This window comes from Hirsutella rhossiliensis (genome assembly GCF_020360975.1).
Source record: "Hirsutella rhossiliensis strain HR02 chromosome Unknown scaffold00024, whole genome shotgun sequence".
Taxonomy (NCBI): Eukaryota; Fungi; Ascomycota; class Sordariomycetes; order Hypocreales; family Ophiocordycipitaceae; genus Hirsutella; species Hirsutella rhossiliensis.
Window position 1 is genome coordinate 69,967 of NW_025408690.1, and position 27,948 is coordinate 97,914.

A 27,948-nucleotide genomic window follows, 5' to 3' on the forward strand; every position below is an offset into this window, starting at 1 on the left:
GTTGCTTTTCCTTGATTCGTCTCATCTCAGCCGTGGCTGTGATGCCGTTGAGGACAAGTGTATGCGATGCCTTCCGCACTTTCTCGTACATGCTGCACTGACGGCGTTAGTGGCACCCGGATAGTGAGGAAACCTGGATCCGTAGGTTGACGTATTGGTGATAGTTTTGAATGACAGCCAGGTTGAGCTTGGGGTCTGTGCAGTCTTCAGTCAAATCGTCCTCTTGCAGGCGGTATTTTGGTGGTCTTTGGGGCGTTGCAAATACAATATCGTCTCTAGCCTCGCCGTCAGCCTCGCTACTTTGGCTGCTCCCATCACTTATATAGCCTGGAAGATCCTGTTCCCGTACAACCTGTGTGAGAGAAGATAACGCATCTTGAAGCTCATCAAGAACAATGCTCGGGTTATGGGGAAAGAGGCCACATTTCTGCCAGGCAGAGAGGATTGTAGACTTCTTGAACGTTCGATTCCGCACCTCTTGAAGATGGAATAAGAAATCAGTCTTCTTAAAGTCAGTGGCTCCATCGGCAACCTCCCGATATAAGACTTGCTGGTGCCAGTACTTATATGAGCGGAATACACCTACATCGAGAGGCTGAAGTAGATGTGTAAGGTGCGGCGGCAAGGGGAAAAGCTCGATCAAATGTTGCTTGCAAAAGTGGACGATGTCGCTAGTAAAATGGCTCTCGCATCCGTCCATAAGTAGAACTCTAATTTCCTTCGGATTCCGGGGTCGTGTATGCCGCTCAAAGTGCTCAATCCACTCAATCGCTATAATATCATTCATGTACCCTTTAGGCTTGTTGTGAGGTTGTCTCGCCGTCAAGTGCGTTTTGGGTCCATTGAAGAGGGATATGAACGCCTGGGAGGATTAAAAATGAAGGAATGAAGTTCCCTGATGCGGAAATAGCCTCAATGGCCGTAATAGAGACTGTATCGTGAGAATCTGTAAGGATTGGGGTCTCAATCTCGTTGAAAGTCCACACAAAGTCCCCTTATTAAGGTATCCAATCATAAAGCCGGTCTCATCAAAATTCCAGACGTTGCGAGGCTCGATAGTCGATACGGCGCCTTATAAGAAACTCGCCAGTCACGGAAGAAGGCTTCCACACGAACCCGGTCTTGCATTGCCTTACGCTTAGCATCTCGCGATGCTGCCTTTTTAGCGTGAAAGAGCTTTTTGTTCCTCTTGATAAAGTTCTTTACCCAGGTTGTTGATATAGTCGGCTTTTCCCCTTTAGCTTGAAGAATGGCGTTGGCGTGCTGTCGTAGGGTGCGACTTGTGATATGATGCCCTTGTGTGATGCGGCGATGAGACCAGCAGAGAATCTCTCGCTCCTCTGACGGCGAGAAGAGCTTATTCAAGCCCCCATTCTGCTGCACTGGCTGATGCCCTGGACACGAGACCATAGTCGTTTGTACGGCACGTCTAGCGCCTGTGCCGCCGCTCTGATTGTCCGGTAAAATCCCTCTTTGTATAGCTCCGCACCAGCGACAGTGCGCTCCTCGAGGTTCTGAGGTATGTTGCGTTGAAATATAGGCAGGTTGGTTTTAGAATCGATCCATTTCTGGACCGCAGATAAATGGGACGTTGAAGGAATCATGGCTTTAGTAGTAGTAGTAGTTTATTACACTAGCTAGCCTGCAGGCTCTAGAGCCTCTACGCGTTACCTATATAGGAAAAACCCGGTGGCCCAGGAGGAAAACCTATATACAACCTTCTCATCTGCCTCGGCCGCGGGCCGCCGTCGTCGCGATGTTGAGCATGTTGGGTCGCAGCCGCCAGCCTGGTGCAGGTGGGGACCTCCGTCCCAAACTGGGCCGGGGCGTCAGGTCCGTAGGCGCGTTGTACCCGAATAGCCGTCAACGCGCGCGCAGCTGACGGAGAACTCTATCCCGCTTATACCTCCTTTCTCAGGAATTTCTTGCTGGTGTTCAGTCGGTCGTCCACGGCCCGCCAAGCTCCAGTGTGAGCCGTACTAAGGGCGGGGGCCATTGACACCATTGTGGGGTCGAGGCCCGGCAGTGCGTGCAGGCCCTTCGCGGCTGTTTGGGATTGGGAGCCGACAAGAGTAAAGACCTTCACTGCTACCTTGTTCTCTCTTTCTACTCTCCGTCCGCTCGTGATCGTGTCGTTGTCGCGGCGCTGGCGGTCCAGCTTCTTGCGAGATCTGCTGCTACCTTGTAGTGGGGTATCGGCCGAAAGTTGAGAAACCATCGGACGAGGTATGGGGCTGTGTCGGGTCGCATAAGAAGCGCGCGGAGGTCGGCGTCAGTGCGGAGGGCGCCTGGGAGGAGCCTGCGGTTGTCAGCTTGTAGGGGCAGCGGAGGAAGACGTGAAACACTGTTTCCTCCCGCCACCGCACCGGCAGAGGGGTCGTCGCGCTGGGAACGTTCTTGTGATAGAAAGCTGTTAAGACCTATCTTCCCCGTGCGGAGCTGGATAAGCGTGGAGCCCTCGTGCTTGTAGAGGTCGGCGTGGGCCTTCAGCCTTCTCCCGGGCTTCGGAGGGGGCGTTTCCGTGTCTGATGGTTGGAGGGCGCGACGAGGATGGCGTGCCTTCGCGTCTCGCAGCTCTCTTTCCCACCTTCTCGTCCATTCACGCCATAGAGCTTCACGAGGCTCCGTCGAGCCTATGCACCAGCGCTGTTGCCACTCCTCGCCGTCATTTCCGGGTTTGCGCCATGGACCCTTGCGTTTTCGAAGCACGCTGCTGACTTTTGCGCAGGCCAGACGCAGGCGCGCCGCCATCCCCGAGGTCTCGAGTCGACTCTGAAATCTCGCTAGCCGTTCGTTGAGGTAGAGGTCAAGCGGCGGGACTTCGGTCTCTGTTTCTAGGCTGCGGGTTGGTGTGGCTTTATACGCGCCGGCGACGGTGCGAAGGCACGTCGTTTGTAGGCTGCAGAGCGCACGAGCCACTCCTTGGGCGTCCGTTCGATGGCGTAGGCGTATGGAAGGCTGGGCCTCCATAGACGATGGCGCTGCGGATAACCTTGGTGTAGATCTCCCGTGCGCGCGAGTCGACATCCCCACGCAGACGCAGCGAGCGCGGTAAGTGCCACCCGTTGGCGCTGAAACTTGGTCTGGATTTGCTTAAGGTGAGGCCCCATTGGAGCTTGCGGTGAAGCCAAACTCCGAGGAAGCGGGAGGACTCTGACGGCGCTATCGTGGTGTTGCCGAGGCGAACGCACGTCTCGGGCGGGGCGTGGGCGCGTGTGAAGTGCAGTAATTCGCTTTTCGCCGGTTCGAACGCTGCCCCTACAGCGCGCCCAGCCTTCGCATGCAGACCATGCTCCTTCGAGCCTTTCGGCGGTTTCGTCTGTGGTTCTGCCGAAGGCGAGAATGTTCGAGTCGTCCGCGAAGCCGACTAGTATTGTTCCCGCCGTTGCTTCGAGAGCGTCGTAAAGGGGGGCGATATAGAAGAGGAAGAGGATCGGGGAAAGCGGGGATCCTTGGGGGACGCCTGCGTGTATGCTGAGGGGGTCCGACGCGTCGCCGTCGAAGAGTAGGCGAGCTGTTCTGTTGCTTACGAAACTCCGGATCCAAGCTAGGAGCCATTCCGGGATTCCTCTCCCTTTTAAAGCCTGGAGGAGGCAGGTGTGGTCTACACTGTCAAAAGCACCCTTGAGATCGAGTTGAAGAAGGGACGCGACACCGCCTCGATCCCACGCCGTGCGCGCCAGTTCTGCGACAATATGGACTGCTACTTCCGTAGAGCGTCTAGGCCGATTGCCCATCTGTCCCTCGGGGAGCAGTAGATGCGTCTCCGCAGTATCGGCGAGCCGCCGTGCGATCGTCGCCTCTATTATCTTGCCCACCGTGCTGAGGAGGGAGATTGGGCGCCAGCTGCCTGCTAGGTTAAGTTGAGCCTGGGTCGAATCATGGCTTTAATTTGAGCTCAATTAAAGCATTTCTAGCAAATACTTGACTTTGCGGTGGCAGGATGGTGTCGAGAAGAAGGTCCGAACGATCCGGTGACTAGGAGCAGCCTCAGGGTCAAAATAGCTGCAAGCTCGGTTGGGAGGTCTGCCGACTGCATAGAAAAGTTGAGCCTCTAGTTGGATGACAACTGGAATGAGTTGGATGACAACGGAATGGCTGAAAGATAGGAAGATTGAGCTGAAGAGTCTGACATGGCGCACGGCAAGTGGCAAAGAAGCAGCCAGCTTCCTATAGATCATTCCAGAAGACAGCCAGGATATTAATAAGGAAGGAAGGATGGATATAATAGGGCTGGCATGCCCCTTGGGAGATGATAAGAGGAGCAACAGACAGCCGACACAGAATACGCCACTCGCACAAACAAAAGACCCCTTTCCATGTCCATTTGCCTACTTTCTTCGCGAGAGATGGCGAGGACAAAATGTCGCGTTAGTGCTACAGTAAGAGAATCACCATATCCGGTATTGGCGGAGCTAAAATGTCTAGTATGCGGGACTTGAAGGAAAGGGGGGATACCCCATTTTACGTGGCTGCATCATACTAAATCTGTGTACTACTCTTTTTTTTCCCGGTCGCTTGGCCTTTTCCTGGTCGCGTTCCCCCCCCTCCTGGAAGGAGGGGGATGAGGGACGAATTTTAGTCCCCCCTAGTACTTTATGCCAAGACGAGGGATGAGAAATTTAACGGACAAAGTCTTGCCTCACGTCCGCTTCCAGACCCCTGCTGCAGGGGCGGTTGCGGATTAGTCTGCACGATTCGGTTCGCCCCCCTGCGCCTACAGGGGAAGTTGGCTACTCGTCACTTTGCAGAACTAGCGAATGTGATCGGCACGTAAATGTTGAAGCTGAAGATTTCCTGGTAAAAGATGCATAAGCCATCTCAAGGGTGGCCGGCGGGTATCAGCGAAGCAACAGCGGACAACAGCCCCAAAGAGGAGGAAGGCGCATGATCCCACCCGACGATATGTGCAATGAGATGGCCAAAGCTGCGCCTTGGGAATTCTCAGGATGCTTGCTGGAGCTCTCGTCCCGACCAAGGCAGCCCGTCCCATACTCGTGTAGATAGTGAAGGAGCTCAGGTGCCCCCTCCTCCTTTGTCTCGCTTCCCATATTTCTCCCTTTCGTCCCACGCTTTTGAAGACCAGCGAACACCAAACGATCTAACGAGCCCCTCTTGCCCGCCATGTCGACTAACTCTCTCTCGACAATACAAGGGAATATGAGTTCCACCGAATCGATTGCCTGTGGACAAACTGGTCATCTTCATGCTCTCGACATGCTTCTTCGTCCTGCCTCGCCTTCGGAATCTTCGGATCCCGAAAGTCAATACAACGACGCAAGCTATCGAGACAAAAATACGCAAGACGAGATTGCAGCGTCACCTACGGCAAAGACACAGCCTGTGTTCGCACCTAGCGATCTTGAAGGGGGTGATCACTCTTCCTCTTACGGCGATGGCAAGGAGAATCTTCCTCCTGCTGGGCTTGCTTTTCGAGTCGCTATATCCGATACTTGCCATCGAGTAGAGGCCAGCGGTACTATCGAAAATACTGCGTCACACCTTGCACTTCAGGGATGTGGTGCAAGGCGTACAATCAGCCGAAGGCTGCGAGTCTGGCCAACAGTCAACCAGTCACCGAACAATCAGTACAGTATCTACAATCATACACTTCATTTGTGCCTTGGAAAGCGTCGTTCTTGTTGCGGGTAGCATCAAGTAGAGTTACGTAGACCCGTGGCCTATCTTGTATGGATTCTGGGTGAGAACCTGTCGTTTGCGAAGTTGCTGATCCTCATTTTCATCTTAATTCCTTCCAGCGGCGACGCATAAGTCAGGTGATTGCGGTCAAACGGGGCATCCAGCATCAGACCCTGCAGCGTTTTCACACGCGAGATGGCGACGTAGCTCAAACCGGTCTAAAAGTCACGGCAGGACAGATCCGTCACGATCATGTCTTCGGTGATGCTCTGCGACTTGTGAACTGTAATGGCGTAGCATAAATGGCGTAGCATACGATCAGGGCAAACTGCGTACGAGTGCAGAGTGTTGGCCCAAGAGAAAGTCCTCTCCACTAGTAGAATCGGCACAACCTTCCTGCCATCGGCGGTGGTCGGGGAAACCGGCCCTATGTACTTATCAAACTCCATCATGATCACGCAGGAAGGGTCTTGCATGGGGTCAGCTCCAGGCGCCCAGGCGATATCGTACACTGTACCACGTGCGCCGTTGCAGAGGCCAACTGGCTGCCAAAGGTTGGACGTCAGCATCAGACGGGCGCCAACGCATACGGACTCTGCTTCGCAGGTTGCCTGCCTTGTCGTCAGGAGCAGCAGCAGCACCGGCACCAACGCTCATAGCCATGACCTGGATGACAGGCCGGCCTAGGCGGTCGAGGTGGTAGTTGTTATACTCGTTAACCCTGTCTTTCGTGGCGTATACTCGTAGGGGATTGACGAACATGGCCGCCTCCTGATTGTCCAGCTTCGTCTGCACGCGGCTGGAGAGGAGCTTCAGGACTCCTGGAATAGACGGTGCAGTCGCAATTGATCGAGGCCGTGCGAAATGTGCCCTTCTGTTCTTTGCCGCGCTGACGCTGGGCAACCGTCAAGAAAACCGTCTTGTCGAAGCGCCGATGTGCATTCCTGCCCTTGATCTCTACTCCTTGCACCTCCTTGCACCTCCTTGTCGTAATAAAGACGCTTCTGCAGCACAGGGGAACTGAAAGAAGTCGCCAAGCAGGAGGATATTTAGACCACTAATGAACTCTCGTGATCCATGCCTGTGCAAAGAGAGCGTGGGCTTGGTTGTGAGAGAATTTTTCCATGGCTAAGGAGCAGCTGAGAAATTAGTGGCTTCCCGATACCCACTTATCTACTGACACCGGCCAATCCAGCCTACTTTAGAGCCCTGCCATACAAAATATCGGCCAATTAGATCTGGAAAAACTTATAATCCCTGTCTGCACCAAATCCTCATATTGGGAAACGAGAGGAAGGCTCGCCAGCCGCGGCTCGCGCAAAGAAGCCTTTCGGAACGAAATTTGGCGACAAGAGAACCGGAGAAGAGTTGGCTACAGAAGAGAGAGAGAGAGTTGGCGACAGTAGATTGGAGACAGGAAGAAGAGTGAGGTCGAGATACGAGACACGGCGAGAGACGTAGAGCATTATCGTGAGTGAAACCGAGACAGAGCGTCGGGGAGGCAGGCTAGGCCGCTGGAGGGAGATTTTGTTTAAAAAGGCGCAAACTCAAAGGGCGTGGAGAGACGGCAGGGTTGAAGAGAGATGTGAGTGGGTAATGCATGTCTGGGCGAGTGGAAGGCTCGGAAAATTTACATGTGCTACCGGTATAAGTCGTAGGTATAAACAGAATAAGGAGTATATTGGGGAAGTTTTGACTTGATCGTCTTCATGAAAAGGAGAACAAGAAGAGAAGAGAATGTGCTATTCGAGCCTTTGGCAGTTGATTTTGAGGATGATGAGACATGTTGTCATGTTGTATTGTTTCGTTTGATGCTTTAAAGTTTAGAGAATATTCTTGGGCGGACGTCGGGCGCGCAGTGGTCGGGAAGATATCGACGCGGGAGGTCTGATAGAGCCAGAGGCGGATGTGTCTTGGTGATTGACCTGTTCGGTGTCCGTCTCTGACTCTGCGGGTCTTCCGGGGACAGAAAGGAGGAGGTATCGGATTTGGGAGTCTTGACCGTCACAGTCGGTGATTATGGTGGAAGTTTCGGGAGAAAGTCGCGGTCTCTTGGTTGGGGTTTGGTAGGGATCGGGCAATGACCGACTTGATGCCAGCATAAGGGGATCGACTGGGCCAGAAGCATGCGGCGTGGGGGAGGCGGGGCTTTGGGCGGCCTTGGGTTTCTTCGTAGAGGTAAACCTGGCCAACGCAACGCTATAGTCCGAGGGATTGCCGACCGCGCTCTTGGGTGTCGTCGGCAGTAGTTGTGTTGCAGAAGCCTGGTCGGACATGGCCTTGTCGTGGAAAGTCCACGTGTCGGGGACGACGATGAAGATATAGTCTTGGTCGAAAGCCGGGGCATGTTTCATGATCTGGTGATCCAGTAAGCCGGCGATTTTGCCCGTACAGGTGAAGAGAGTGTTCGACTGGAACTGGCTGTCGCGCCTCTCGGTCATCTTCTTGCATAGGAGGTCAAGGATTAGCGTGAATGGGAAGATGACGAAAACTTGGAAGGGTGAAAGCCCTTGAAGGGGTTTGCCGGGAATCCCAGGACAAATAAAGGTGGAGAGCTGGACAAAGCCGCAGCAGCTCAGCTGGGTGTCGTCAGGGCCGCAGCCGAGTTTCCATGCAGGAGGTCGCGGCCGGAGCCGATGACAGGTCCCGTGAAGGAGACAATGGGTTGTATCGTTGGGAAAGTATCCACCGAGCTGAGGTGCGAGTGACAATTCTATGGATATCGTCAGGAGGGCAGTGGCGACAGAGAGATTTGGAGCATAGACTCACGGTTGGTAGCTGTGATCGCGGACTATAAGCGCGGGGACGGTGTATTCTGTGATGTTATCATCGTCCGACTCAAGCCATCACGTCGCTCGATTTCCCACGTCAGGGCAAAGGGATGAACACGGCCGACCATGAAGAACCATTGTTCGGTCCATTCCGAGGAGATTATCTGTTGGTTGTATATGGAAATATTAAGGCTGAAGAAGATGCAGGTCGATGGATTGCCAGTATCTGACCGGATTGCTGCATACTCCGGAGTCGACAGCCATGAGGGCGTGGGAAGGAAGACCCTCGCTAGGGTTTCTGCGTTGAGCCCTTTGACACGATGCTCATTCTGGTAGGCGAACCTAGCCGGGCAGCCGGGCTGGACAAAGGCCATCATGGACATGTCGGCGCCAGCATTTTCTCGCTGTCAAGAGGTTGCCGCGGGAGGACGAGGTATCGACGTTGAGCTGGGAGGCCGACATCGTGAGAACATGGCAGATGTAGTCACCGTGGAAGTGTAAATGAGGGGTTACGCAGAGTGGAGGTGGGCATCCTATAAAGCAGGTTTTCTTGCTGCTCGAAAGAGGGCTCGCGGCTAGGGTCGGGAGACTTAAGAGTCAGAGAATGCTACCTAGGTGATAGATCAGAAGCGGGGGTATGCGGGAATGAGCTGGCGAGGTTCTTGAACAGTCTCGACCATCTGGTTCTATGGTCGTGAGTGAAGTAGGGAGCCGGGGGTTGGAAGTTGAGTAGGGGTGATGACTATGTCGCGAGAAGTTGGAGGTCGGCGAACAGTAAGGTTAGTGTGGGTAAGTCTGCGGAGAAAGAAAGTCCAGCAGTACCCTTCGGTGTCATCGTTGCATGGAGTAGATAGCAAAGGCGACAATAACGAATGAGAGTGAAGGAAAGAAAGAGGTTATGGTAGTATTGCAGGGTCCTTTGACGGTCGTCGGTAGTTGGATGGGCATTGCGTGCGGCTGAGCGAGGCGGGTGCCGACCGTGTCGAGTCCACTATTGGGACACGGTGAAGTCGGATATAGGGGACGACCTGAGGAGGAGGATGCGAGTTGGTCACGAGAACTCTCAGGAGGGTTTGCAAGTCGAAACTCCGGTGGCTAGCGACTACAAGAGGACAGGCAGGGGATCCTGGCTGTCGCTTTAGCATGAAGGCCGTTGATGCGACGTTGGTGGTGGCGAGGAGCAAACCTAGCCGGGTAGTCCGGTTGCACGAGGACACCGTGGACATGTTATCGCCGGCAGCCTTTTGGCTGTTGCTCGACGAGGTGGAGTGGCAGATATTGATGGAGCAACTGATGCGCAAGGTGGGTGGGACGGCGTTGGAAGGGCCGGAGAGTATGGTTGGAAGTGTGCGGCGGGCGGTCGGCCTAGTAGTATTGCATCGCCTCGGTACCATAGGCAAGCATTATAAGGGAAGAAACGCCACGGCCATGAGAGTAGTGATCGTTAGGAAGCTTCCCACTCGGAAAGAAATAGTGTACGCCAAGAAGCGAGATTATCCAAGTGGAAGTGCTCCGGAGCCAAAACTTTCTAGCTTGTTGCCAATCCACGCTAGTCGACGTCGAGGAGGCAGTAGCATGGCGGACAGTCCTGCAGGGAAGCTAGGCGAGGCGGCCGCTCACCGTGGAGCCTGTTCGTTGTCAGTCGAGGATGGAGAAGAGGGTAGGAACGGGGGAGTGCCTGTTTCGGGGTGCGGAGATGATACAGGGCAACTCCGAGAAGGGCACGGAGCACGGGAGACAAGGTTGGGGCGGTTCGGGAGATACAGATCAGTGGCGAATGAAGCATTAACGTTCCGGCTGATTCAGCCTAAGCAGTCTGCGGTCGAAGAAACCGCATGGAGAAAGCATGCAGAGGCGATCGCAAAGTCACTGCCGAGAAGACCGCCGCGAGGCGGTTTGCGGTCAAGCAGAGCACGGAAGTCCGTAATTTGGTCAGCAGCGGAAATTCCGCGCAACGTCAGTCACCGAGTCCGCTTCCGAGGTTCGTGTTGCCTACAGAACGTGGAGACCAGGGGCAGTGGGCTCTAACAGTCCACCCCTTCATCGGCCGTTTTGCCCCAGGAGAGGGTCCTGAAGGTGACGGGCAGGGAGATAAGGCGGCGACCGGCGGTGTCCCGGGTGTTCGTTCGAAAGGGACCGACGCTCCGACCTATCCAGCCCAAGGATACGACTTTCCAAGACCTAAGACGAACGGCGCAATTTGCAGCATCGATTGCATGGGGTTTGCCCAAGCTCCGTCGGGGACCGGTTCGGCGGCCAAGGGCACAGGTGGGTGTGGACGATGGCGCAGCAGAGGCAGCGGACGGCTCGCTGCGCGGACAGAGGCAGTCCGGAGGCTGAGAAGAGAGCCCGTCTTCCTAGCCGGGATGGGCGCCCGATAAAACAGGTCCGAAGTGGAATCGGAAGGCATAGGAGACGGGAGCTGCAGGCCGAAGACCTGGCGAGTGTGCTGCGCTTTTTGGAGGAAGACTTTGCCTTGAAGGAGAGATTGTCTAACGATCAGACGTGGTGCACGCCAATACCGCTCGAGAGGAAGGTGTCGACGGTGCGAGACTTCTATCAGGCGTTCCACGATGCGAGCACGTTGCCGATACGGACCTGCATGGTGTGCTACCGCAAGTGTACGAGAGGAGAGTTGAGGGAGATTACATGGGATCATTGACTGTCAAGTTGCGTACCAAAGGGCGGCCGCTCACCATTTTCATGCCGGAGTTGCTTTCCTGAGGGCGAGTCCGTGTCGGTGTGCGCCGAGTGTGGCCGATGCCTGGCGCGCAGGAGCCTGTCGCCGGCGATCCACCTTCACAGTCGCCTTGGCTGCGAGCACATGTTCCCGATGAGCTCAAGGACTGACGCCGGTCGAAGAGAAGCTCATCTCGCTGAACTCATGTTACGGGTTTGTCACGAGATATAGCATTCCGGGCGGGCAGAGGCAGAGCGTGAAGTATCCGAGGCATGTCAGGGCCACATCACGGTGTTTCCGAACAATGTGCAGGAGCTGGCCACAAAGTGCTCCCGCACCCCTTTGCAAGCACTGGACGAGATCCACATCTCGTGGCAGGGCGCGGAGAAGCCGGCACCGAGCGACCTGTCGAGTCTCTTGTCGGTGAGGCGGCGGGTGGTCGAGAGGGCCCTTGTCTGGCTGAAGCGGAACAACCCCACTACGCCGAGATCGAGATCGACGCGGCGGAGATGGAGAGCTGGGGACTCGATACACGGGGTACCGTCGTCGGTGTGCGATCGTATGGAGCGGAACGAGCCGTCTGGGGGAGAAAGCGCGGACGGCGCACGTTGTGCCGCCCACGGAACGCGCCATGGACGAGGAGGGCCGGTGGAGATCGAGGAGCTCTTCGCCCTGCTCAACCAAGGACAAGAAGCCGGCGGCCAGGGTGAAGGTCACGGGCCCAACGGAGAAGGCGCGGTTCGCGATGGAAGTGACGCCTGCCCCGACCAGAACGTTCCAGCGATCAACGAGGTGACGTCTTCTGGCATGTTCGCGCTCGACGGACCGCCAGACGTCGCGGACGTGGAGAAGCTGCAGTTTGCCTGTGACGCTGTTGGTGAAGGTGCCGACGACGGCCGTGCGGGCCCGAGAGCGTGGGTCGGGTCCCTAGCCGGGGGGGTTCGGGGGCGTGGCGACGGTGGTTGTGAGCCATACATCCGGGTTTCGCGGGGGGGTGAGTTTACCGATTCCTTTGAGGCGTCCTTCTTTGCCAGGACGTTCCCGACCCTGTTCCCATTTGGCGTTGGGGACCAAGGCTGGTTGAAGAGACCATGGTCGACGCGGGAAGGTCACGGCCAACTTGCGAGGCAGGGCTGTCGAGGCAGAGGCGGCCGCGGAGACCCGTATCGTCTCGAAGCTTGAACCTTCAGGCGTGGGCCGAGATCGTGCTCCGGCGCCATGGTGGTCGATTTGCACTGCACCACATCTTCGCATTTCTCGTCTTCAACATGGGGTGCGGTCGAGGAACCGCCGGGTCAGCATGTTGAGTGTGGGAGGAAGAACTTCCGCAAGGTAGAGCGCATCGTGCGTTCGATGACCACAGAAAGGCTAGCGGCGGCGAGGGTCGAGTTGGAGAGCTCGGGTAAGACGACCGATGGTGACGTGAAGGAGCTTCTCAGGAGCCTCTCGCTTTACGGCCACCGGCAGCCCATGTCGAGAGAGTCCGTCTCAATATGCGGCGGAAAATCCAGTCGCTCATCGTCGGATATGGCGTGCCGGCCATCTGGTTCACCATCAACCCGAACGACATTACGAACCCGGTGAAGCTGCGACTGGCGGCATACCGCACACGCGATCCCGACGCGGCCGAGGAGTTCTTAGAAGGCCTTGGGGATGCGTATAAGCGGGCACGGCTGGCGATATCGGATCCCATGAGCTCGGCCGTGTTCTTCCACCGCGAGATGAAGCTGTTCTTCGATCATTACGTGAAGGTCGGTGAAGAGTCGGTATTCGGGCGCATCGGCAAGTACTATGGCGCCGTGGAGACGAACGAACGAGGGCGCTTCATGTTCACGGCTTGCTCTGGCTGCACGGGAACGCGCATCTCAGCTCGATGCTTGCCGACATCCACGGGGAGGATCAGGCGGCGTATCGCGAGCGAATCGTCCGATACATCGATAGCGTCTTCTCAGAGGTAAGAATGCCTACCTAAGATGTGCCACCGGGAGCCTGAAGTACTCTTCTGATGGCCAAGTGGGGCCGGGTTGACGTGCAAGGCAGGATCTGGACCAGGAAAGTTTTGCGCCGTGCAAGCGGAGCGATCTGTGACGGGCGGTATTGGTTCCCTGCTGGACAACGCCGCGCAGTTCTCGGCCGCGTTTATCGAGGAGGCCAACTTCTGTGCCGGCGCGACGCAGGTGCACACGCATAGCCCGACCTGTGTGAAGTACTCCTTGGGCAAAGGAGGGCGGAAGGGGACCTCTGCCGGTTCAAGGCGCCATGGAGGTTAGTCGACAAGACCGCCCTCACGGCAGACGGGGTGCTGCAGATCCGGAGGACACACAGCATGGTCAATCGATGGAACGAGGCTATTGCTGTCGGGCTCCGGCACAACCATGATATTTCCTTCATTGCGACGCAGCGCAAGACAATGGCCCTCATCTATTATGTCACGAACTACGCGACCAAGGTGGAGGACCCGGTGTGGAAGCGTGTGGCGGCCGCGGCCGAGCTCCTGGCCGCCTCAACAGGTGATGGCACGGCCAACGGAGGGCGGGACGGTGGCGGAGACGCTGCCACCGATGACCCTGTCAAGGGAACAGGACGCGACAGTTCCTGATGAGAGTGGCGAACCGCGTGTTCACGGAGCGTCCGCTATCACAGGTCGAGGTCGTCGCTCACCTTCTCGGATATCCGGCCGAGTTCACCGACAGCAGCGCGTGGGCGTACCTGAACTGTTCTCTGCTGTACTGGGAAGTCTTTCGGCGATGGCGGCATCTCCGAGAAGCCAGTGGCGCTGCGGCTACGGATGACACCTTGGATGAGTCGGTCGTCGTCGAAGAAGAAGGCCTGAGAATCTCCCACGTCGAGGCGTACCAGCACCGGGAGAGCTGCTGAAAGGCCTATGCCTGTATGACTACATATCGATCGTCAGACTGAAACGCATCGGCAACGACGAGAGCTGGGCGGCAGGGAGATGTCTTTCGAGGATGGATGGGCGCCGGGACGACGCTGGGTTCAGGTGCTCAGGCGGCCGGGCAAGCACGCTACCGTCTGCCTCGACGGCTACCTGAGCAAGGACTTCACCTACGATGACGAGTCGTGCTACCGGAGGTGTGTATGGCAACTGCTCTGTCAGCGGGCATTATCGGAGAGGCTAACCCACCCCCTGAAGGGCAGCCGTGCAGCATCTTGCGCTGTTCGTGCCGTGGGAGTCCTTCCTGGGCGAAGGAACAGGTGAGATCAACAGCATCTGGGCGCGGGCTCGAGACGCTATGGCCCCGAGAATATCATGTCTCGTCGACAACGTGCAGCTGCTTCGACGATCCGCCGAAGACGCAAAACGCGACGCCAAGCAATGGGCAGCCTCGTCCGGCGATGGCGACCCGACGGTCGCACACGTCGAGGAGGGTGGAGCAGGCGAGGCGGGCGCGGAGTCTGCAGCGACATATCAGCCCAACAGCATCGGAGACGCAACGCGGCTCATCGACGTCGTCCGAGGTGCAGTGGGAGCGAATCAGGTGACGGCCAAGTCGCCGGAGCTCATGGCAATGATACAGCAGCTCTGTCGGTTTCAGCAATCGGCGCTGCGCTCGACGGCCGAGCTCGAGGCCACGGCGCTGATCGAACGAGGAGAGGCGGTTAAGCATGCCAGGGCGGGTATTTTCCGGGGCCGCACTACCGCCGCAGGATCAGGTCAAGGCTATCAAGTCGCAGCAGGTAAGTGCCTCGAAGGAGAGGGAGAGGATGATCCAAGGGATACAAAGCACGCCCGCCGCCTGGGAAAGCGATCGCCGCGCAGCGTTGCGAAGGGTGATGACCGGTTTCGGGGAGGACGAGGTCGAAATGACGATGGCCGACTCCGACGAGACCGCTATCGACGCAGGGGCGGGAATGGACGTTCAGTTTGGCCCATCAACCTCCTCCTCGCGGCGGGCAAGGTGTTGGCAACACGGCTGACGCTGAACAAGAGGCAGTCCATCGCTTTTCTGATAATATGCCGCCAGCTCGATTTGATGCAGCAGACCGACGGGGCGATGCCTGCCAGCTGCGCCAGTTCGTCGGTGGCGAGGGCGGTACCGGCAAGTCGCGAATCATCGAGGCACTCGTCGAGCTGTTCAGTAAAAGAGCCTTTCGAATCGTCTGCTGATCACGGCGACGTCGGGGACTGCGGCGGCGCGGATCAACGGCATCACGATCCACTCCGCCTGCGGGTTCACTAAAGACCAAGGGCGGGGGCGCGAACATGGTCAAAGACCTTGACGGGGTGCGGCTGCCGAAACAGGCGGAGCGGTTCATCCACGGCCAGTCTCGAATGGATTGGCAGGAGAAGGATGTGCTCGTCATCGACGAGGTGAGCATGCTCGGGGCGCGGACGCTGCACGCCGTGAACGAGCGGCTTCGCCGGCTTCGCGGATCGCGGCAAGATTTCGGGGGGATCCCCATCGTCCTCTTCTGCGGAGATTTTCAGCAGTTCCGGCCGGTCAAGAGAGGTCGATCGTCCTGCCTAGCGCGGCCATCTCGTGGGACGTAGACAACTCGTTCAAGGCCGAGCAGCGTCACCAGCACGACAAAGCGCACGCACTGTGGAAGAGGTTCACGACGGTCGTCATGCTGGACGAGCAGATGCGCGCCGCCGGCGACCCGGAGCTGCAGAGGCTGCTGAAGCGGATCCGTCTAGGCGTGCAGGATCGGACGGATCTAAACCTCCTCAACTCAAGGTGCTACCGGGAGGAAGGCGGATCCCTTGGGAGACGGGCATCACCGTGGTGACGCCGCTCAATAGGAATCGGTGGAACCTGAACATGGAGGCGAGCCTGGCGTTCCGGGTCCAGCAGCGGTCGACGATGCGCATTTTCATCTCCGAGCACAAGTGGAAGGAGGAGCTGCCGACGGAGGAAGAGGCGATCATGATACTCAACCAGGGCGACGATAGCGCGATCCCGGTGCCGGCCGTCTTCATGTTCGTGGCCGGGATGCCCATCGTCGTGAACCACAACACCCACCAGGGGCTGAAGCTAGTGAACGGCGCGAGCTACTCGGCGGTGGAGGTCATTGTCGACAAGGCGTACCCGGGGCATCGGATCTCGGCCGATATGACGATCCACTTCGGGCCGCCGGCGGGGATCATTCTCGAATCGGAGACGACGAGATATCTCCACTTCGTCGGGATGCCGCCGGGCACGATCTTGTTGACACCCATGACCGTTAAGATACAGTGCCAGCGAAAAAGGCCGTGGCAACGCAACGACGTCAGCCGAAAGGGTTTGCCGTGCGCAGCAGCGTTCGCGTGCACGGACTACAAGGTGCAGGGCAAAACGCTGGAGCGCGTGGCCCTCGAGCTGCGAGGACACGGACGACGAAGATGGATGGAACGGTGGTGCCCTCGCAGTGCGACCCGTACGGCCTGTACGTGCAGCTATCGCGCTGCCGAACTCTAGACGGCATCATGCTCGTGTCAAGGTGCGGGACAGAGACTTGGTGGGCAACCGGGTCCCCGAGGAGATGACTGCCGCACAGGCCAGGCTCGAGGTACTGAGCGAGAGGACCGTTGAGGAGGCGTTGCGCTGGCTGGACGGTGATGCTGAAGAGTCAAGGCGGCCGCGCTAGGTGACGCGATGAAGAGTTCGGCAGGCGGGAAGAGTCGGCAGGCGGCAGACAGGGTGGGAGGCGCCTAGTGGTGGGATAAGGCACGCGAAAAGGCAACAGAAGCCGGGGGAAGGGCAGCGACCAACGAGGAGGGAGGCAAGGAGGACCAATCACAAGGGACCAATCAAGGGCGGAGAACTTTTGGGGAGAGGGCGGGGTCTGCGGGGCACGTTATTAGACGAGGGGAAGGCTCGCCAGCCGCGGCTCGCGCAAAGAGGCCTTTCGGAACGAAAGTTGGCGATGGCGACAGGAGAAAGTCGGCGAGAGGAGAGAGTTGGCGACAGGAGATAGGAGACAGGGAAGTGAGAGGAAGACAGGAAGAAGAGTGAGATAAGAGATATGAGATGGAGATCCGGCGAGAGACGTAGAGCATTATCGTGAGTGAAATCGAGACAGAGCGTCAGAGAGGCAGCCTAGGCCGCTGCAAGGGAGATTTTGCTTTGCAAAGGCGCAAAGGGCGTGGAGAGGCGGCAGGGGTGAAGAGAGTTGTGGGTGGGTAATGCATGTGTGGGAGTGGAAGGCTCTGAGGATTTACAGGTGCTATAAGTGGTGGATATAAACAGAATAAGGAGTATATTGGAGAAGTTTTGACTGGATTGTCTTTGTGAAAAGGAGAGCAAGAGGAGAAGGAAATATCCCATTAGGGCCTTTCGCACTTGAGTTTGAGGATGATGAAACATGTTCCTTGTCATGTTGTGTTGTTTCGTTCGTTGCTTTACAGAATATTCTTGGGCGGATGTCGGGCGCGGTGCGGTCGGGAAGAGATTGACGCCGGAGGTCTGATAGGGCCAGAGGCGGATGTGGCTGGGTGATTGACTGGCTCGGTGTCCGTCTCTGAGTCTCCGGGGTCTTCGTGGGACAGAAGGGAGGAAGTGTCGGATTTGGCGGGGCCTCGACTATCACAGGCGGCGACTATGGTGGAAATTTCTGGAGAAAGTCGCGGTCTCTTGGTTGGGGTTTGGTCGGGATCGGGCAATGACCGCTTTGATGTCATCATAAGGATCGACTGACCTAGATGCAGGCGGCGTGGGAGGCGCCGCTTGGGGCGGCATTGCGTTTTTGGTAGAGGTAAACCTGGCCAACGCATCGCTATAGTCCGAGGGTTGCCGACTGAGCCCTTGGGTGTCGTCGGCAGTAGCTGTGTCGCAGAAGCCTGGTTGGACATGGCCCTGTCAAGGAAAGTCCATGTATCGGGGACGACGATGAAGATATAGTCTTGCTCGAAGGCCGGGGCATGTGTCATGATCTGGTGATCGAGTAAGCCGGCGATTTTGCCCGTGCAGGTGAGGAGAGCGTTCGGCTGGAACTGGCTATCGCGCCTCTCGGTCATCTTCTTGCATAGGAGGTCAAGGATTGGCGTGAATGGGAAGATGACGAAAAGTTGAAAGGGATGAAAGCCCTTGAAGGGTGTTTTGCCCGGAATCCCAGGACAGATAAAGGTCGAGAGCTGGACAAAGCCGCAACAGCTCAGCTGGGTGTCGTCAAGGGCCGCAGCCGAGTTTCCATGCAGAAGGTCGCGGCCGGAACCGATGACAGGTCCCGTGAAGGAGACAATGGGTTGTATCGCTGGGAAGGCATCCGCCGAGCCGAGGGTGCGAGGGATGACTCTGTGGCCATCGTCAGAGATGGTAGTGGTGACGGAGGTCTGGAGCATACACCTACGGCTGGTAGCTGTGGTCGCGGACGATGAGAGCCGGGATGGTGTATTCTGTAATGTTGTCATCCTCCGACTCGAAGCTATCACGTCGCTCGATTTCCACGTCAGGGCAAAGGGATGAACACGGCCGACCATAAAGAACCACTGCTCGGTCCATTCCGAGGGGATTATCTGTTGGTTGTATATGGAAATATTAAGGCTCAAGAAGATGCAGGTCGATGGATTGTCAGGATCTGACCGGATTGCTGCATACTCTGGAGTCGACAGCCATGAGGGCGTTGGAAGGAAGACCCTCGCTAGGGTTTCTGCGTTGAGCCCTTTGACACGATGCTCATTCTGGTAGGCGAACCTAGACGGGCAGCCGGGCTGGACAAAGGCCATCATGGACATGTCGGCGCCAGCATTTTCCTGGCTGTCAAGAGGTTGCCGCGGGAGGACGAGGTATCGACGTTGAGCTGGGAGGCCGACATCGTGAGAACATGGCAGATGTGGTCACCGTGGAAGTGTAAAGGAGGGTTAGGCAGAGTAGAGGTAGGCATCCTATAAAGCAGGTTTTCTTGCTGCTCGAAAGAGGGCTCGTGGCTCGGGTCGGGGAGACTTGAGAGTCAGTGAATGCTACCTAGGTGATAGATCAGAAGCGGGGGTATGCGGGAATGAGCTGGCGAGGTTCTCGAGCAGTCTCGACCATCTGGTTCTGTGGTCGTGAGTGAAGTAGGGAGCCGGGGGTTGGAAGTTGAGTAGGGGTGATGGCTATGTTGCGAGAAGTTGGAGGTCGGCGAACGGTAAGGTTAGTGTGGGTAAGACTGCGGAGAAAGAAAGTCCAGTAGTCCCCTTCAGTGTCATCGTTGCATGGAGTAGATAGCAAAGGGGCAATAACGAATGAGAGTGAAGGAAAGAAAGAGGTTATGGTAGTATTGCAGGACTCCCTTTGACGGTCGTCGGTAGTTGGATGGGCATTGCGTGCGGCTGAGCGAGGCGGGTGCCGACCGTGTCGAGTCTACTATTGGGACACGGTGAAGTCGGATATATGGGTCGACCTGAGGAGGAGGATGCGAGTTGGTCACGAGAACTTTCAAGAGGGTTTGCAAGTCGAGACTCCGGTGGCTAGCGACTACAAGAGGACAGGCAGGGGTCCTGGCTATCGCTTTAGCATTAAGGCCGTTGATGCGACATTGGTGCTGGCGAGGGAGCAAATCTAGAAGGGTAGTCCGGCTGCATGAGGGACGTCATGGACATGTTATCGCCGGCAGCCTTGTGGCTGTTGCTCGACGAGGCGGATTGGCGGATATTGATGGTGAACTGATGCGCAAGGTTGGTAGGATGGTGTTGGAAGGGCTGAAGAGTATGGTTTGAAGTGTGCGGCAGGCGGTTGTCGCGGCCATCTCCATGTGCCGGAGGTCGGCAGTGGCCAGGATTCGCTGGAGTGCGCAAAGAGAGCACGGCGATGGAAGGGTCGCTTTGGCAAAGCTGGGGTAGCAGGTCGCACGTGGAGACCAGGCGAGGCCGGGACGGTGGACGCACATAGATAGGCATGGTAACGGGGAATATAGAGGGTAGTATTGCATCGCCTCGGTACCATAGGAAGCATTTTATAGGGAAGCTATAAGGAAGAAACGCCACGGCCATGAGGAAGTGATGGTTAGGAGCTTCCCATTCGGGAGAAGTAGCGTCGTCAACAAGCGAGACTGTCCAAGTGGAGGTGCTCCGGAGCCAAAGCTTTATAGCCTGTTGCCAATTTACGGCAGTCGACGTCGAGGAGGCAGCAGCATGGCGGACAGTCCTGCAGTGAAGTTAAGCGAGGCGGTTGCTCACCCTGAAGCCTGTTCGTTGTCAGTCGGGGATGGGGAAGAGGTGAGAACGTGAGCGGGTCGGGTTCGGGGCTCGGAGATGGTGCGACAGGAGCCGGTGTAGATGTGGTGGCAGCTTCTGAGAGGGGCCGCAGAGCACGGGGGGAGAGCCTGGGACGGTTACGAAGATACGAATCACGGGCGAATGCGGCATCAACGTTCCGGCCGATTCAGCCTAGGAAACCTGTGGTTGAAGACACCGCATGGAGACAGCACGCAGAAGCAATTGCGAGGTCGTTGCCGAGAAGACCGCCGCGAGGCGGTTTGCGGTCAAACAGAGCACGGAAGTTCCATAATATGGTTAGCAGCGGAAGTTCCGCGCAACATCAGTCACCGGGTCAGCTTCCGAGGCCCCTGTTGCCTAGGGAACGTGGAGATATGGGGTAGCGGACTCTGATCGTCCGCTCCTCATCGGCACTTTCTGCCTCAGGAGGAGATCCTGAAGATGAGGAGCAACGTGTTACGGCGGCGGCGGGCGATGTCCCGAGTGTTCATTCGAAGGAGGTACCGAAGCTTCGATCCATCCAGCCTAGGGAACCGGTATTCGACAACAAGAGAAAACGGGCAATTAGCAGCAGCGATTGCGTCTGGTTTGCCCAAGCGCCGTCGGGGACGGAGTTGGCGGGTAAAGGAGTACCAGGCCGCAGGGGTGTCTCCAACGCAGCAGGTACGGCGCAGCATCCGGGGCCGTCTCCTGTGGGGGTGGGCGACGCCGCGGCAGAGCCAGCGGACGCTTCGCTGAGCGGGCGGAGGCTGCAGCAAAGGGAGGTGGGCGGCTCATCGCGGGTGGCGGCTGGGGAGCCCGTGCAGTTTGATCGGCAGCAAGAACGAGGAGAGTGCTGGAAAGGGCAAGGACTGAGGTCAAGGTTCGGCGTGGAAAACGTTCGCCAGCACGGCCCGGTGCCTGTCCAGTGCAAAGGGCCGGATGGCGTGTCAGGGGATGCGCACGTAGTCGGGCAGTCGTCGCCAAAGCTGCCGCATCCGACGGCTTGCGAAGAAGCGAATCAGCCACGGAGAGAAGAAATCATGGATCGGAGGCGGCCCCGGAGGCGGCCCGGAGGCGGGAGAAGAGAAAACGTCTTCCTGGTCCGGACGAGCGCCCGAGAAAACAGATTCGGAGTGGAATCGGAAGGCAGAGGAGTCGGGAGCTGCGGGCCGAAGACCTGGCGAGTGTGCTGCGTTTTTTGGAGGAAGACTTCGCCATGAAGGAGAGGCTGTCTAACGATCAGACGTGGTGTACGCCAATACCGCACGACAGGAAGGTGTCGACGGTGCGGATTTTTATCAGGCGTTCCACGATGCGAGCACGTTGCCGATACGGACCTGCATGATGTGCTACCGCAAGCGTACGAGAAAAGAGCTGAGGGAGATCAGATGGGATCAATGGCTGTCAAGCTGCGTGCCAGAGGGCGGCCGCTCACCATTTTCATGCCGGAGCTGCTTTCCCGAAGGCGAGCCCGTGTCGGTGTGTGCGGAGTGTGCCCGATGCCTGGCGCGCGGGAGTCTGTCGCCGGCGGTCCATCTTCACACTCGCCTTGGCTGTGAGCACATGTTCCCTGACGAGCTCAAGGGACTCACGCTGGTCGAAGAGAAGCTCGTCTCGCTCAACTCCTGCTATGGGTTTGTCACGAGATATAGCATTCCGGGCGGGCAGAGGCAGGCCGTGAGGTATCGAGGCACGTCAAGGGCCACATCACAGTGTTTCCCAACAACGTGCAGGAGCTGGCGACCAAGGTGCTCCCGCACCCCCTTTTGCAAGCACTGGACGAGATCCACGTTTCGTGGCAGGGCGTGGAGAAGCCGGCACCGAGCGACCTGTCGAGTCTCTTGTCGGTGAGGCGGCGGGTCGTCGAGAGGGCTCTTGTTTGGCTGAAGAGGAGCAACCCCCACTACGCCGAGATCGAGATCGACGTGGCGGAGATGGAGAGTTGGGAGACCCGATAGACGGGGTGCCGGCCTTGGTGTATGATCGCATGGAGCGGAACGAGCCGTCCGCATGGGAGAAAACGCGGACGGCGCACGTTGTGCCGCCCACGGAGCGCGCCATGGACGACGAGGGGTCGGTGGAGATCGAGGAACTCTTCGCTCTGCTCAACCAAAGGCAGGAAACGGGAGGCGAGGCTGAAGGGCACGGGCCCAACGAAGAAGGCGCGGGTCGTGATGGAGTTGGTGCTAGCCCCGATCAGAACGTTCGACCAATCAACGAGGTGACGTCTTCCGGCATGTTTGGGCTGGACGGACCGCCAGACGTGGCGGATGTCGAGAAGCTGCGGTTTGCCTGTGACGCTGTTGGCGCAGGTGCCGACGACGGCCGCGCGGGCCCGAGAACGGGTCGGATCCTCGGTGGGGTCGAGGGCGTGGCGACGATGGCAGTGAGCCATACATTCGAGTCTCGCGGGGATGAGTTTGCCGACTCCTTTGAGACGTCCTTCTTCGCCAGAACGTTCCCGACCCTGTTCCCATTTGGCGTTGGGGACCAAGGCTGGCCGAAGAGGCCATAGCCGAGGCGGGAAGGCCCTACCAACTTGCGAGGCACCGGTAGAGCTGCTGAGGCAGGGGCGGCAGCGGGAGACATCGTATCCTCCCGAAGCTTGAACCTCCGGATTTGGGCCGACATCGTGCTCCGGCGCCATGGTGGCCGGTTTGCGTTGCACCACATATTTGCATTTCTCGTCTTCAACATGGGGGTGCGGTCGAGGAACCGCCGCGTCAGCATGCTGAGTGTGGCGAGGAAGGACTTCGGCAAGGTCGAGCGCGTTGCCCGCTCGATGACCGCGCAAAGGTTAGCGGCGGCGAGGGTCGAGTTGGAGAGCTCGGGCAAGACGACCGATGAGGGCGTGAAGGAGCTTCTCAGGAGCCTCTCGCTGTACGGCCACCGGCAACCCATGTCGAGAGAGGTTCGGCTCAATATGCGGCGGAAAATCCAGTCGCTCATCGTTGGCTACGGCGTTCCGGCCATCTGGTTCACCATCAACCCAAACGACATTACGAACCCGGTGAAGCTGCGACTGGCGGCATATCGGACACGCGATCCCGGCGCGGCCGAGGAGTTCCTAGAAGGCCTTGGGAGTGCGTACAAGCGGACAAGGCTGGCCATGTCCGATCCGATGAGCGCCGCCGTATTCTTCCACCGGGAGATGAAGCTGTTCTTCGATCATTACGTGAAGGTCGGAGAAGAGTCGGTATTCGGGCGCATCGGCAAGTACTATGGCGCTGTGGAGACCAACGAACGAGGGCGCTTCATGTTCACGGCTTGCTCTGGTTGCACGGAAACGCGCATCTCAGCTCGATGCTTGCCGACATCCACGGGGAGGATCAGGCGGCGTATCGCGAGCGAATCATACGATACGTCGATAGTGTCTTCTCCGAGGTAAGAATAGCTAAGACGTGTCACTGAGAACCTGAATTGCTCGTCCGATGGACAAACGGGGCCAGGCTGACGTGCAAGATAGGATCTGGATCAGGAAGGGTTCTGCGCCGTGCAAGCGGAGCGATCTGTGACGTCCGATATTTCCTCCCTGCTGGACAACACCGAGCAGTTTTCGGCCGCATTTGACGAGGAGGCCAACTTCTGTGCCGGCGCTACACAGGTTCACACGCATAGCCCGACCTGTGTCAAGTATTCCTTGGGCAAAGGAGCGCGGAAAGGGAATCCATGCCGGTTTAAGTCTCCATGGAGGTTGGTCGACAAGACCGCCATCACGGCAGACGGGGTGTTGCAGATCCGGAGGACTCACAGCATGGTCAATCGATGGAACAAGGCTATCGCTGTTGGGCTCCGGCACAACCACGACATTTCCTTCATTGCGACGCAGCGCAAGACCATGGCCCTTATGTATTATGTCACGAACTACGCGACGAAGGTGGAGGACCCGGTGTGGAAGCGTGTGGCGGCCGCGGCCGATCTCCTGGCCGCCTCAACGGGTGACGGCACGGCCAACGGAGGACAGGACGACGGTGGAGGTGCTGTTGGCGATGACGCCGCCAAGGGAACAGGACGCGACAGTTCTTGATGAGGGTGGCGAATCGTGTGTTCACGGAGCGTCCGCTATCTCAGGTCGAGGTCGTCGCTCATCTTCTTGGATATCCGGCCGAGTTCACCAACAGCAGCGCCTGGGCGTACCTGAACACATCTCTGCTGTACTGGGAAGTCTTTCGACGGTGGCCGTATCTCCGACGAGCAAGTGGCGCGGCGGCCATAGATGATACTCTGGATGAGTCGGTCGTTGTCGAAGAAGCAGGCCTGAGGATCTCCCACGTTGAGGCGTACCAGCACCGGGAGAGCTCCTGCGAGGGCTATGCTTATACGACTACATATCGCTCGTTAGACTAAAACGCACCAGTAAGGATGAGAGCTGTGCGGCCTGGGGGGAGGTGCCCTTCGAGGATGGATGGGCGCCAGGGAGACGCTGGGTCCAGGTGCTCAGGCGGCCGGGCAAGCATGCTACCGTCTGCCTCGATGGCTACCTGAGCAAGGACTTCGGCCACAACGACGACGAGGAGTCGTGCCACCGGAGGTGTGTATAGCAACCGCCCTGCCGGCAGGCATCATCAGAGTGGCTAACCTCCCCTCCCCTTAAAGGGCAGCCGTGCAGCATCTTGCGCTATTTGTGCCGTGGGAGTCCTTTCTGTGCGAAGAAACAGGTGAGATCAATAGCATCTGGGAGCGGGCGCGAGAGGCGCTGGCCCCGAGAATATCATGTCTCGTCGACAACGTGCAGCTGCTTCGACGATCAGCCGAAGACGCAAAGCGCGACGCCAAGCAATGGGCGGCCTCATCCGGCGATGGCGATTCCACGGTCGCCCACGTCGAGGAGGGCGAGACAGGCGAGGCGGGCGCAGAATTTGCAGCGACGTATCGGTCCAACAACATCGGAGACGCAACGCGCCTGATCGACGTCGTCCGAGGCGCAGTGGGCACGAATCAGGTGACGGCCAAGTCGCCGGAGCTCATGGCAATGATGCGGCAGCTCTGTCGATTCCAGCAATCGGCGCTCTGCTCAACGGCCGAGCTCGAGGCCATCGCGATTCCCGAACAAGGGTTGAGGTGCATAAGCATGCCAGGGCGGGTATTTTCCGGGGCCGCACTACCGCCGCAGGATCAGGTCAAGGCTATCAAGTCGCAGCAGATAAGTGCGTCGAGGAAAGGGAGAGAATGATCCAAGGCGTACAAACCACAGTCGCAGTCCGGGAAAGCGATCGCCGAGCTGCGTTGCGGAGGTGATGACCGGCTTCGGGAGGACGACGTCGAAATGACGACAGCCGACTCCGACGAGACGGCTAGCGACGCAGAAGCGGGAATGCGCGTCCAGCTTGGCCCATCGACCTCCTTCTTCGCGGCGGGCAAGGAGTTGTCAACACGGCTAACGCTGAACAAGAGGCAGTCGATCGCTTTCCTAATAATATGCCGCCAGCTCGATTTGATGCGACAAACGAATAGGGGCGATGCCGGCCAGCTCTGCCAGTTCGTCGGCGGCGAGGGGGGCACCGGCAAGTCGCGGATCATTGGGGCACTCGTCGAGCTGTTCAGTGGGAAGAGCCTTTCGAATCGTCTGCTGATCACGGCGACGTCAGGGACTGCCGCGGCGCAGATCAACGGCATCACGATCCACTCCGCCTGCGGGTTCACTAAAGACCAAGGGGCGGGCGGCGCGAACACAGCCAAGGACCTTGACGGGGTGCGGCTGACAAAACGGGCGGAGCGGTTCATCCACGGCCAGTCTCGGATGGACTGGCAGGAGAAGGACGTGCTTGTCATCGACGAGGTGAGCATGCTCGGAGCGCGGACGCTGCACGCCATAAACGAGCGACTCTGTCGGCTTCGCGGATCGCAGAAAGATTTCGGGGATCCCCATCGTCCTCTTCTGCGGAGACTTTCAGCAGTTCCGGCCGGTCCAAGAGAGGTCGATCGTCCTGCCGAGCGCGGCCATCTCGTGGGACGTAGACAACTCGTTCAAGGCCGAGCAGCGGCACCAGCACGACAAAGCGCACGCGCTGTGGAAGAGATTCACGACGGTCGTCATGTTGAACGAGCAAATGCGCGCCGCCGGTGATCCGGAATTGCAGGGGCTGCTGAAGCGGATCCGGCAGGGTGTGCAGGACCGCACGGATCTGGACCTCCTCAACTCAGGTGCTACCGCGAGGGCAGGCGGATCCCTTGGGAGACTGGCATCACCGTGGTGACGCCGCTGAACAGGAATCGGTGGAACCTAAACATGGAGGCAAGCTTGGCGTTCCGGGTCCAGCAGCGGTCGACGATGCGCATCTTCATCTCCGAGCACAAGTGGAAGGAGGGCCTGCCGACCGAGGAAGAAGCGATCATGGTACTCAATCAAGGCGACGATAGCGCGATCCCCGTGCCGGCCGTCTTCATGTTCGTGGCCGGGATGCCGGTCGTCGTGAACCACAACACCCATCAGGGGCTGAAGCTGGTGAACGGCGCCGGCTACTCGGCGGTGGAGGTCATTGTCGACAAGGCGTCCCCAGGGCATCGAATCTCGTCCGACATGACGATCCACTTCGGGCCGCCGGCGGGGATATTACTGGAATCGGCGACGACAAAGGACCTCCACTTCGTCGGGATGCCGCCGGGCACGATCTTGTTAACGCCGATGAGCGTCAGGATACACTGCCAACGAAAGCGGCCGTGGCAGCAGAACGACGTCAGCCGGAAGGGATTGCCGTGCGCAGCAGCCTTCGCCTGCACGGACTACAAGGTGCAGGGCAGAACGCCAGAGCGCGTGGCCCTGGAGCTGCGGGGACACGGACGACGAAAGTCGATGGAAGGGCCGTGCCCTCGCAATGCGACCCGTACAGCTTATATGTGCAGCTATCGCGCTGTCGAACGCTAGACGGCATCACGCTCGTGTCCAAGGTGCGGAGAGACTTGGTGGGCAACCGAGTCCCCGAAGAGATGACCGCCGCGCAGGCCAGGCTGGAGGTGCTAAGCGAGAGGACTGTCGAGGAAGCTTTGCGTCGGTCGGATGGCGACGCTGAAGAGTCAAGGAGAGTTGTCAGGGTGAGGTGACGAGGGGAGAAGACGGAGGAGCGCCGGCGGGCAAGAAGACAAGGGCACTGGGCAGCAGCGATCAACGAGGGGACTTTTAGACTTGAAGGAAGAACCCGCTAGAAAGGCATGAACGAAAAGGGCAAAGACAAAAGACGCAAGTTTTAGACACAATAAGAAAACCGGCGGACGAAAGGAAAAGGTTGGCATTGGCATTGGCATTGGCAAGGGGTAAACAGGAGTATAAACGGGGAAACAGGGCAAGGCATGAGAGGGGCAAGAAAAGGCGGCTGCGACCAATGATGAGGGAGGGACGGAAGGGTCGGCGACCAATCACACGGGATCTTTTATTCCGAAAGAGGAAATAAATCAGCCAATCAGAGGCGGAGGATGTGGGGGTGAAGCAGTCTGGGGCCTTTTTTCCCCGCGCGCTAATGAAGTCCTTTCGTTCCTCAAGGCACGTTCCTCAAGGCATACCTTTTCTTTGGCGGCCAACAGGTAAGGCAACCCTTCATGGGTTGCGCTTTGAGGAACGAAGGCCGAAGATTGAGAGACAAACAAGACAAAGACAGGGTGAGAGAAAGAACGCAAGCAGGCGGTAGCGCTAGGAACTAAAACATGCAAAAAAGGTAGGTAAAGAAAGTGGCCATTCGGGCACCATCCCGCAGCGGGAAGAGGGAGAAAAAGCAAGAAGGCAAATACAGCGGTGATGACGATTG

The 27,948-nt window shown here is 58.0% G+C and overlaps 3 protein-coding genes across 3 annotated transcripts; 2 read left to right on the top strand and 1 right to left on the bottom strand.

The window, feature by feature from the left end:
• Positions 1 to 5,858: 5,858 nt before the first annotated feature.
• Positions 5,859 to 6,402, bottom strand: HRG_11868 (ATP-dependent DNA helicase PIF1; the record flags this gene model as incomplete). The annotated part of the gene is made up of 3 exons (XM_044870338.1): positions 5,859 to 6,109; positions 6,158 to 6,185; positions 6,256 to 6,402. The coding sequence occupies 3 exons, from the start codon at positions 6,400 to 6,402 to the stop codon at positions 5,859 to 5,861; spliced, it is 426 nt and encodes a 141-aa protein (XP_044714582.1).
• Positions 6,403 to 11,244: 4,842 nt separating this feature from the next.
• HRG_11869 (PIF1-like helicase domain-containing protein) lies at positions 11,245 to 16,511 on the top strand (the record flags this gene model as incomplete). Its single annotated transcript, XM_044870339.1, has 16 exons — positions 11,245 to 11,304; positions 11,371 to 12,166; positions 12,455 to 12,493; positions 12,559 to 12,842; positions 13,033 to 13,045; positions 13,132 to 13,268; positions 13,315 to 13,356; positions 13,400 to 13,601; positions 13,667 to 13,899; positions 14,093 to 14,184; positions 14,246 to 14,790; positions 15,048 to 15,191; positions 15,327 to 15,563; positions 15,605 to 15,791; positions 15,857 to 16,235; positions 16,290 to 16,511. The coding sequence occupies 16 exons, from the start codon at positions 11,245 to 11,247 to the stop codon at positions 16,509 to 16,511; spliced, it is 3,612 nt and encodes a 1,203-aa protein (XP_044714583.1).
• A 5,757-nt stretch (positions 16,512 to 22,268) lies between these two features.
• On the top strand, positions 22,269 to 27,074 carry HRG_11870 (PIF1-like helicase domain-containing protein; the record flags this gene model as incomplete). Its single annotated transcript, XM_044870340.1, has 11 exons — positions 22,269 to 22,495; positions 22,937 to 23,401; positions 23,509 to 23,593; positions 23,676 to 24,191; positions 24,281 to 24,445; positions 24,643 to 24,740; positions 24,806 to 25,356; positions 25,420 to 25,988; positions 26,062 to 26,272; positions 26,323 to 26,798; positions 26,880 to 27,074. 11 exons carry the CDS (start codon positions 22,269 to 22,271, stop codon positions 27,072 to 27,074), a joined length of 3,558 nt encoding a protein of 1,185 aa, XP_044714584.1.
• Between the last annotated feature and the right edge of the window lie 874 nt (positions 27,075 to 27,948).